This window comes from Nematolebias whitei, chromosome 18 (genome assembly GCF_014905685.2).
Source record: "Nematolebias whitei isolate Nwh7 chromosome 18, NemWhi1, whole genome shotgun sequence".
Lineage (NCBI taxonomy): Eukaryota > Metazoa > Chordata > Actinopteri > Cyprinodontiformes > Rivulidae > Nematolebias > Nematolebias whitei.
In genome coordinates this window covers 18,000,763-18,012,124 of record NC_056515.1, presented here as the reverse complement: position 1 = coordinate 18,012,124, position 11,362 = coordinate 18,000,763, and the positions used below count along the sequence as shown (strand labels likewise).

General features: G+C 38.1%; 1 protein-coding gene across 1 annotated transcript in view; it reads left to right on the top strand.

Annotated features, from left to right (window-relative positions):
- Positions 1 to 1,599: 1,599 nt before the first annotated feature.
- Positions 1,600 to 11,362, top strand: part of pam (peptidylglycine alpha-amidating monooxygenase) — a 38,326-nt gene continuing 28,563 nt past the window's right edge. Inside the window, exons 1-6 of the mRNA XM_037691861.1 lie at positions 1,600 to 1,657; positions 7,573 to 7,698; positions 8,329 to 8,449; positions 8,836 to 8,893; positions 9,092 to 9,179; positions 9,833 to 9,924. Of these exons, the coding sequence (XP_037547789.1) occupies positions 7,607 to 7,698; positions 8,329 to 8,449; positions 8,836 to 8,893; positions 9,092 to 9,179; positions 9,833 to 9,924 (451 nt within the window). The 5' untranslated portion in view covers positions 1,600 to 1,657; positions 7,573 to 7,606. The remainder of the gene's footprint in view (positions 1,658 to 7,572; positions 7,699 to 8,328; positions 8,450 to 8,835; positions 8,894 to 9,091; positions 9,180 to 9,832; positions 9,925 to 11,362) is intronic.

The window sequence follows — 11,362 nt, the reverse complement described above, 5'->3', positions numbered from 1 at the left end:
ATATATGTATGTATGAAGCTATTTTTTTAGGTTTATTGCCTAGCTGTCAAGCTTCATTAAATTATTAAAAAAGTTGTTGTTGTTTATTGTTTTTATTGTTGTTTATTGTCTATTATTATTATTGTCTATTATTATTGTTATTGTTTATTGTTTATTGTTTTTACAGTTGTTTATTGTCGAGCTAAAACTGTTGCTAAGGCTTTCCAGCTTTTGAAATCTGCATTCAACATCATCCAGACAGATTTGTTCCGCCTCAAACTTGTCCTAAATGCCGACAAAACCAAAGGGATGCTTTTTTCAAATAGGAAGTTGGTCCCAGCAGTTCTTCCTCCGATTTTATCCTCAAATGGTGTCCTGATTGAGTTTGTTGATTCCTATAAATATTTGGGTATCTTGGTCGACTCACATCTTTCTTTTAAGCTCCATGTGGAAAACTTGATAAAGAAATTGAAAGTTAAACTGGGTTTCTTTTTCAGAAACAAATCCCGTCTAACCCTGAATGCTAGAAAACACCTTGTATCTGTGACTTTCCTTCCCTCCATTGATTATGGTGACATTATTTACATGAACGCTCCTACAAGAACCCTGCAGATGCTGGATGCTGTCTATCATGGTGCACTAAGATTCATAACTGGCTGTGATTATCGTACCCACCACTGCACCCTGTATTCACTGGTTAACTGGACATCATTAACTTCACGCAGACTCTCTCACTGGTATATTTTCATCTTTAAATCACTTCTTGGTCTGCTGCCTTCATACATCTCCTCCTTCATGTCTCTGCGTGAGTGCAGCTACGGAGTGCGCTATCAGGACATTATTACCTGCAGTGTTTCCTCAGTGAGGACTGAACTAGGCAAAAGAGCCTTCTCCTACTCCGCTCCTGTTTCCAGGAATATCTTACAAAATGACCTGAAGCTCTCGATCTTGACCTCTCTAAGTGTCTTTAAGAATCTGTTGGACACCTGGCAGGGTCCAATGCTGATATGTTCCTGTTTTTAGTTTTCTACATTTGTCTTGGAATCTAGCTGTTTTTAGTTTTGTTACCTTTTCCTTTTAACCATCCTATTTGTTAGAAAAAAAAAAAAAACTGTAGTATGCTTTTTTATAACTGTTTATTGTTGTTGCTGTTGTCCATTGTTGTCATCTTTCTTTGTTGAAATCAGGTCTCTCTTGTAAATGAGTCCTCGAGGCTCAATGGGATTTACCTGTATAAATAAAGGTTGATTGATTAAATGCCTAAGTTTAGAGAGCATTTCATTTAAAGAATGTTGTCCTAAAACCACTTTTAAACCTGTTCAAACTCCATCTTCTTGAATGGTTTTCGTGGTCACCATTGCAACCTAACCCTATGGCTACCCCTACCTTGGATAAATAATGTTGCTAATTGCATTTTTATGTATTGTATTATATATTATGTATTTGTATGCCCAGAGATAACTTTTGTTGTGACTTGGCGCTTTATAAATACGTAAATTGCCTTGAATGTTGACCTTTCCAACATGGCCAACGTTTAAACGCATTAGTGTAGCTTCTGGAGGTGCTTTCCTTTTTCCTCTTTTTTTAATGGCTTCCTTGTGTGCTTTTATTTTGAAATGTGGAAGTGTGACGTCACTATAGCACTCATCAGCTAGAGGCGTACATCGGCCACCAACAGGTACTTATTTTAAATACTAAAACGTATCTTTAATGTTCTCTTTTGGCTTGAACCTATGTTAGTGTGTCACGTCTTTCGGGTAAGGTCCCTGACTTATATTAAATGCAGACTTTAAGTCGGAAAAGAACAAATCATTGTAAAATAGCTAAAATTAGCTTATCGACATTACTATGGCGGTGTATTAAAGACGTAATAAGCTAACGACGTGGTAGCATCCCACTGTATGTGTTTATAAACCGCAGTTCGGGCTGGTATTTCGTTACAATAGCTTTAAGTTTGCTATGTTTTTGTTGCTTCAGGCATGCTGATCTTATGAGAAGCAGAAAATATTTCGTCTTGAACATGAAGCGGACAAAACATCTACAAATATTTTGCATCTACGATTTTGCGTCTTTCATTTTTTTTTATGTTCATCTTGTTAGCTGTTGTATTTAACACATCCAGACATGAACTTCTTGCTCATTACTGACTCTACCTGCCACCCCCTTAAAAGAAATGACACCTGAGTCGTGACCACAGTGGCAGAGTATTTGTGTGTGATTGTTTAAGTGGGTTATTGTTGTAATATTCAACATTACCAAACGTGCAAAGCTTGCTGCTGTTTCACACGTACTCAGTGCCGGAGGAGAGTCCTTCCTGTATGTTCTCAGAGATGATGTTTGCACAGCACAGACCTTCACCCTCCTTTGCTCTCTGATGAACGACTCTGGTCCTGTTAACAGCAATGAGTCATCAAGAAGTAATGCAGCTCATTTCAACAACTCTTTACCACTAAATCATCCTGTGGGTTTCAACTTTATTGTGACACACAACAGCTGGCACACTGAAAGGAGGAAGGGTTTGATGAGCTCTAAAGGCAAGCAGCACTTCAGATTGTCTGGACGGTTGTACCTCTTTTTCATTTGTTCGTTACAGTGTTGGTCAGCAGTTTACGTAGAGTTATCATTGGCGTGCATGCCATATTAATTTGGGGCGTTCATTTATTAGAACTATTTCTTTTTCCAGGTTACAGTGATTATGCAACTTTGATGGTTTTTAAAAACAAGAATTGCACGCACAAGTTTGAATTCATTAAGACTTCTTTGGGATCAATTAGACTAAAACATTGGACATCAGGGAGAATAGATCACATCTTTGTTTTCAGCCTCTGTCTTTCATGGAACATGTGGGATTAGGAAGTGTTTGGCAGTCTGACATTGCCTGAAGCTAAAAATATGTCTTGACAGTGCTTTACTTAAATAGGTGTGGCTTTCTTGTGTCAGTTACTTGTTTTCATTTTTAGTTGCAGATGATTAAAACTTTTTCTCCGAATACCATGAAATGGTTACTTTTTGTGCACTGGTCATGCTGATTCAAGATTTGCCTGATTTAACCAGTTAGAGTTACAGTTAGCGTGACAAATTAGAAGCCTTTTTTTCTTGTAATTTTGATGTTTATGAGTTAGAAATATTTTAACACCAAAATTCAGTGTCTCAAAATATGTAACTCACGTATATTACGAGTACACATTTGAGTATATATGTATGAATTTCACTTTCTGAAATGATTGTCCAATTTTATTTTATGTTTTCGCAATACTATATTATTCTATTTTTTTGGATGCACCTTAAAGTGAGTGTTCATCTTTGAGTTGAGGCATTTATTTGCCAGTGTAAACTGTACGTGTGTACAAAATGGTAATACCTGGGGGTACTAACTGATAAAAGTTTGACATGACCTGGAACCAAACTGCAACAGTAGTTTTTAAGCATTCTCCATCAGTCGTAAAATGTTTGGAATATTTTTCTTTTGCATTTTCTTGGTCTTGAAAAGTATGAGAAAACATCTGTTTTCCAGAGTATTCCTTATGTATCGTATACATTTGCTACATGACTCCAAATGTTTGCACATAGTTTACATTGTAAAATGTTTTGTGAACCTCATAAAGCTTAAATATGTGCTTTATAAATGCGTTCTCTGTGCTTTGTAGCTGCTGTAGTGTCTGTGGGCTTGGACCCCTATAATCAAAGCAAAAACTATCAGTAACCTCCTTCCCCTTCCTCAGACTTTGACCTAATAAAAATAAATAAAATAATAATAAATAATCAGATCCTAATTGAAAAAAAAACCCATCTGATACAACATTGCTTCTTTGTCTCAACATTTTCTCACTTCCTCAGGCTTGAACCCCAAAAAACACAAAATAATACAGTAAGAGCTTGTCCCCCCTTTGAATCTAAAGCCATAATATAAATATACTAGAAAAGAAATAGACAGAGCTAGCTGTGTTTGGAGTCAGAAAATGTTTGAATCTTAAAACAGGAAAGGCGTTGGATCCATCAGAATCAGAATAAACTTTAATGGCATTGCACCGAGATACAAAGCGAATATGTACGTACAGTCGTCCGAAAGATGGGCGGAGTGCACGAAGCTGCGGCTATAAATAAATAGCGCGGCCCTCTTATTCTTGTTCAGAATAATATTTTGCTTAGATGAGAAAAGGAAAGAAAACACGAGAGTTAAGTGGATGAAGCAGTGACAATGTGTGTCAATCTTTTGGATTATAATTTGTTATTTAGTTACTCAGTTATTATGAGTATTTTCCCATGAAATGATTCAGGGTTACATGTTTATCGCTCATGAAGGACAGGCCAAGCTGTATTTGCTTGGCTGTGTGTGTATTTGTCTGCCTGTTGGCAAATCACCACATGAACTAATGAACTGATTTGATTGAAACTCTTACAGTAAATATTTGATGTATACTACAACTGATAAAAATTTGGAGTCAACCTGATTCAACATTCCTATCACATCTAATTCATCTCTGCAAATAAAATAAAAAAAGTCCACAACAGCTACTACCAGATTTACTAAAGTTTAGCAGACAAGGCAGTGGACAATAAGCATTCTTTCAAGTAACCCTAGTTTCATCATTGCTGTTTTTCTAGTTTAATTTTGGTTACGTGTAAACTGATTGTTACTGTATCAGAGTTTTGTAGTTTTCAGTGTCACGTTACGGAGGAAGTTTTAAGCTTCATGAATAATAGCTACCATGACAAACACTTTTTTTCATCAGTGAGTGACTTGCACGTTCATGTCAGTTTTGTGTTGCAATGTTTTTAACTGCAAAATAAAACCTTGAGGTAAATATTTGATCACCTGGTTTGCATGCAAAGTTTGCAAGACTTTGTTTTGAATGAAACCTAATAAGGTCATTGTCATTGTTGGGTTCAGGGTTAGGGCTAAGGTGTGAACTGGGTTCACGTTAAGGAGTAGGCACAAACTATGGTTAAAGTTAAGGTTTAGGTTAGGCCACAGAAATGAGTCAGTGCAATGTCCTAATAAGGATAGAATGTGTTGAAGAGATACTTCATGTGTGAGTTAAGAAAAAATAATTGCGGATTTCCTGTTCTTTTATTCACTGAGTGGTCATTCAACAGGAAAACCTTGCAGCGCTTCTGGTTCCACTTCCTGATCATCAGTGACTCAGGCATTTATAGTACAGGCATTTTATGAACCCAAAACACATATACTGTACTGTACTTAGGATCTTACTGGAGCCAGTACATATTTCACTGCCAAGGTCTGCCTTTCATAGCCTGACAAAGCTGCTGTTCAAAGTCAAAAGTAGTTTATTCAGGCATATAAGGCCTTCCCGCCCACAGTTCCACAGCAAAATAACCACATAATAATTCATTACCAGGGCACAGAATGTACAAGTATTTACTGTAACACAGTATAAGCCTATCACAGCTTTACGTATATATGTTGTTGTGCATATTATTTATACTTACACAGATAAAACATGTTATTTTTAAAGCTTCAAATCTGTATGCGCCAAGTAGCCAAGCCTTTTCTGTGTCCCAAACAAACATTAGACTTAACAAAATTATTACAAACCGGATTCCAAAAAAGTTGGGACACTAAACAAATTGTGAATAAAAACTGAATGCAATGATGTGGAGGTGCCAACATCTAATATTTTATTTAGAATAGAACACAAATCACAGATCAAAAGTTTAAACTGAGAGAATGAATCATTTTAAGGGAAAAATCTGTTGTTTCCAAATTTCATGGCGTCAACAAATCCCAAAAAAGTTGGGACAAGTCCATTTTTACCACTGTGTGGCATCCCCCCTTCTTCTTACAACACTCAACAGACGTCTGGGGACAGAGGAGACCAGTTTCTCACGTTTAGAAATAGGAATGCTCTCCCATTCATGTCTAATACAGGCCTCTAACTGTTCAATCGTCTTGGGCCTTCTTTGTCGCACCTTCCTCTTTATGATGCACCAAATGTTCTCTATAGGTGAAAGATCTGGACTGCAGGCTGGCCATTTCAGTACCCGGATCCTTCTCCTACGTAGCCATGATGTTGTGATTGCTGCAGAATGTGGTCTGGCATTATGGTGTTGAAAAATGCAGGGTCTTCCCTGAAAGAGATGACGTCTAGATGGGAGCATATGTTGTTCTAGAACCTGAACATAGTTCTCTGCATTAATGGTGCCTTTCCAGACATGCAAGCTGCCCATGCCATAAGCGCTCATGCAACCCCATACCATCAGTGATGCAGGCTTCTGAACGGAGCGTTGATAACAACTTGGGCTATCCTTGTCCTCTCTGGTCTGGATGACATGGCGTCCCAGTGTTCCATAAAGAACTTCAAATCGTGACTCATCTGACCACAGAACAGTCTTCCATTTTGCCACACTCCATTTTAAATGACCCCTGGCCCAGTGCAAACGTCTGAGCTTGTGGAGCTTGCTTAGAAATGGTTTCCTCTTTGCACTGTAGAGTTTCAGCTGGCAACGGCGGATGGCACGGTGGATTGTGTTCACTGACAATGCTTTCTGGAAGTATTCCTGAGCCCATTCTGTTATTTCCTTGACAGGGGCATTCCTGTTTGAGGTGCAGTGACGTTTAAAGGCCTGGAGATCACGAGCATCCAGTAGAGTTTTACGGCCTTGACCCTTACGCACAGCGATTGTTCCAGATTCTCTGAATCTTTTGATGATGTTATGCACGGTTGATGATGATAACTGTTTAGTGTTCCAACTTTTTTGGAATCCGGTTTGTACTATCATTTGGTATTTCACGCAAAAAGTGTTGCCGAATTTTACGCTAAAGGTTTCAGACAAAAAAAAAGAAGTGGTTCTCATCTTCAGCAGCTCAATTCCAACATGTTTACAGAATAACACAGCCGCTTATCCCAATGAGACCACCTGCCATTTTCAGTGGCTAAAATATGTGCTGAACATCTTAATAGTAATAAGGACCTGCTATATTTTTTATTTTGAATGTTCAGCAAATAACTTTCTGGTTCAAGAATACTTTTATACTGTAAATATTTATTTTATTTTATTATTTTCTATAATAAAATGCCATGCTGTGTGAGCATTGCTGCACAAACGCTGATTTAAGGTACTCAAAAAGCATTATAACCACCAACACCTTGACCATTCCAGACATTACTTAAACCAAGTGAATGTAGTAGTTTTAACATGACCAACCCAACCCAAGCCTTTTTACCAACAGCATCTAGTTCTAAGAGCATTTTATAGCACTTGTGTGGATATCTATAAAAATCTATATTGGTAAGTTTCAACCAATATAGTACACACCTCTTCATGTACATACTCATGTGTTATCTCCCAAGTTCACCAAGAACAGCTTGGTTGCTAAAGGTCAGCCCTGCTGTTGACCTTTAGAGGCCTTTTGCAGAAATAGATTTATATTTGTTCTACAAAGTACATATTCTTTGTGTTCGTATCCCAATATTTTTGACCAATACAAGAATATTGATGATACCATTCTATCAAAGATGAAAAAAGCCTCTTGCTAATTTATCACTTACCTCATTTAAAAAAAAAATGTTATTTTCGTTTTTTTCTGCCACATTTAAGCCCTAAGAGCTGTTTTCTCTCTCTCATTTGCAGCCTGGAAGCAGCTTGTGCAATTCCCACAGGTGTGATGGGAGACTCTGTCTTCTTTATGGTGGTATTTGCATTTATTTGTCATAGCCACAGCCTGGAAATACAACCCCCCCTGCATGAGTCTAAATGGTAAGTAAAGTTAGCCTTAAGTAAGAAGGTTATGTCCACCCCCTCAGGCGTTCTGGGCAAAGCTAAACAGTGCATGGTCCAAGAACTTGTAGCGTATCACTGGAAAACTAACCGTTAGATTATATATTACAACACATCATCCAAACACAGTTCATGAGCCTCCTGTGGTCAGCTGAACATTCACATCTTTGGAAATTACTTTATATCAGTAGTTCTGCCGACTTTCTTGGCATTTGTTGCTAGTTTCTTTTGTTCTTGCATAAAATGTAAAACTTGAGTCATAAAAACACGTGTAAACAAACTATGCCTGACAGTCTTTATTCTTCACAAAAGTAATCAAAGCAAATACAGCTAATTATAGATGGTACATTTTGGGTTTTTATAAGAATATTCAAATCCAACACGTCCCTTCATAAAAATAAACAAAAAATCTTTTGGTGGGGCAAACTTTATTCATTTAATGTAAGCGTAATGTTTTGAATGTGGAGAACATTATATATGCATTCCTATGTGAATATAAGGAGTTGTTCTGTTTAAGTAAAGCTGGACAAATGACTTGTTACTTGTGCTTTCTACTGAGTGTCTCTCTGCAAATAAAGGTTTACATGCTGCTTCTGTGTTCCTTTATAGGGCTCAGGAAAATGTCTTAAATCCTGCCAGTGACTGTGTGTCCAGAACCAGGCCGCAGCCGGTCTTAAACGCTCTAAATTTTTCGGTGGATCTTCGAATGCCTGGTGTTTTGCCGACTGAGGTAAGTTCTTATTTTTCTTACTGAAGCATCTTATTTTGGAGAAATTGGGATAGACAATTTCCTAAACTCGTCTTAGTATAGAAGAAGTACATCAATGTACTTACAGTATTTTAGGACTTAAGTCTAGACAAAGTAGGAGGACACAGGCAAAATATTTAATTCCTTTAGTTAATAATATGGAATACACATCTCCTTTGTTGTCTCATCTAATGGCCCAGGCATTATTGTTGCATTTTTGACAAATTACAGAAACAACTTGACTTTCAGTATCAGTAAAAAAACAACAACAACAAAAAAAAAAGGCAAGGTTCTGTTTATGTTGCTTTTATGCAGTTTATGATTTTTATATTCATGTGTGACATCATCGAGGTGTTTTTTTATTTCAGTCGGACACTTACCTTTGCATGTCATTTCCGGTTCCAACTAGTCGAGATGCATACATTGGTGAGTAAATCTTTTGTACCTTTTTTTTATTTACAAGTTGTAATTCATAAACACACATAGTCCAATTTTGTCTAACTGTCATTTATCATTGACAGTTTATCATTGGTGTACCTTAAAGTTGTGCAAATACCTGAGTTATTAATTCGATAACTTTGGGCCTTTATTCAAAATAAATTTAATTTTTTTATCTCTTCCCAGTGGACTTTATTCCTCATGCCAGCATGGACACAGTCCACCACATGCTGTTGTTTGGCTGCATGAACCCTGTCTCCAGCAGTGGCTACTGGTAATACACAAATTATATTTTTTCAATGTATATGTAGAATTTAAATCCATTTTCACAAAAGGTAGTAAAACAGTTGTTTAACAAAGAAATGGACTTTAAGTGATGGCAATAAAGTTTATTAAAAGAGTATCCTGATGCATGCTCAATAATCCAGGTAGAAAAATCTATTCTGGTCCAGAGGACCAGACTTAACTTTTTTAGATTTATTAAAAGAGGAATGTAAAAGCAGTGTAGTAAAATGAGTGGCAGGATGAGAACTGGAGAATCAAATCCTCAGAACAGCTGGTGTTTTACAGAAAAGGACAAACAAAGCTACAAAATACTACAACAATGTCATAAAGTTTTATACACATGAATGAAAATTACCTGAAAGCCATCAGATTTAATTTGAAGCATTAAAAATACTAATGAATTGGAAAACCTAGATGTGATTGTCTACAATTACCATAGTTGTCCATGTCTTATCAGTGTCCTGAGATGACTTCTGTTGTGACTTGGCACTATATAAATAAACTGAATTGAATTGTATAGGTTTTATGCCATCTGAAAACTGAAGCAACCAGTCGAAGTTAGGATAGGCTTTTTTGTTTACGGTCATCAGCTGAACATTTAAAGGTAGAAAGTGACATCGGATGTGTTGTCTTTCTTCTAAGGGACTGTGGCAGCGTGCAAGGTACTTGTAAGGATGAAGCCTCCATTATGTATGCCTGGGCTCGGAATGCCCCACCCACAAAACTTCCCAAAGGTGAGAATCAAATGGATGGTTGATAGTTTGTGTAGATACTTTAGTGAAACCTGACCCTAATGCTCCCATGGCCTCCGGCATAATTCTTGTCCAGAAAAAAAAAATTTCTCAGTAGCTTGTGTTTAAAGGTTTACTTAAAAATTAAATATGTACAGCAAAAAGTAAACAAAAACAACATCCACAAGTTGGTAATTAAAACAGAAAAAGAGTGAGGGAGATCAAAAAACTGTCTGGCTTCACTCCCCATCTTGCCTCTCTGGAACTTTCTCTCCTGCTACACCCCACCCACATCACATGACTTAAATAAACATGTTACCAACCTACAACAAAAAACAAAGATCTACACATAAAGCAAATAACTTCAGTTTTGCATATAATCTTTACAAAATTTAGTTTAGGTTCCTACATTACCGGCCCCTAATTGTTAACATTGTCTTTGGAACAATTACTTAAACTCTTATCCAAGATGCCTAAAATATTTTTTAAAGAAAATCTATTCAAACAATGTGTCCCATCTTATACTATAATGTTCATAAAGCATTGACCTTTGAAAAGATCTTTATTCATCTTCAGATTCTTGAAGGAAATACAGCTTTGTCACCGGGCAGCCAAGCTTGTTGGTCTTGGTCCTTAATTTAACTTGACGGGCAAATCCTTTGCTGTCAGGAAATGTCTTCATTACCTTTCCAAGAGTCCAGGAGTTTCTGGGTGAGGTGTCATCAACAATGAGCACCACATCACCAACATGCAAGTTTCTTCTGGATGTGGACCATCGCTGTCATTCTTGGAGTTGTGTGAGGTATTTGTTACACCATTGTTTCCAGAAGACATGAAATAGTAAGGGCATGGAAAGCAGTTTGAGTTTGGAACTATGACAGGTGGGACAGAGCTTAGACAGACGGCCAGAAGACTGTCCAGAGCTGGTCCAGAGTTCAGGCGGGTGGCTGTCTGGCACGTGGCAACATCTCAGGTGGGTGGCCGGGAGACCATCCCAACACATGGAAGCTTGGCCGCCTTTGGACCAGTAGAGGGAGGGACTGCGGTAAGTAGACCAGGTGAGAGATCTGCTGAAGGTGAGGCCATTGAAGCTGCATTAGGCATAAAGATCATGGGAGCTGCAGTAATCGTCGAGACAATAGGGGCCGCAGTCAGCGTAGAGACCATGGGGGCCGCAATCGGTAATGGGACCAGGGAGGCTGCAGCAGGCGTGGGGGTCTGAAGATCAGTAGCAGGCGTGGGAGTCTGAAGATCTGCAGCAAGTGTGGAGGTCTGAAGATCTGCAGCTGTCATGGAGACCTGGGGGCTGCAGCTGTCATGGAGACCTGTGGAGCTGTAGCTGTCGTGGAGACTACAGGGGCTGCAACCTTCTTGAGAGGTGTAGGACCCTCCAGAGGCATGGGGCCCTCCAGAGGCATGAGACTCTCCAGAGGTGTGGAAC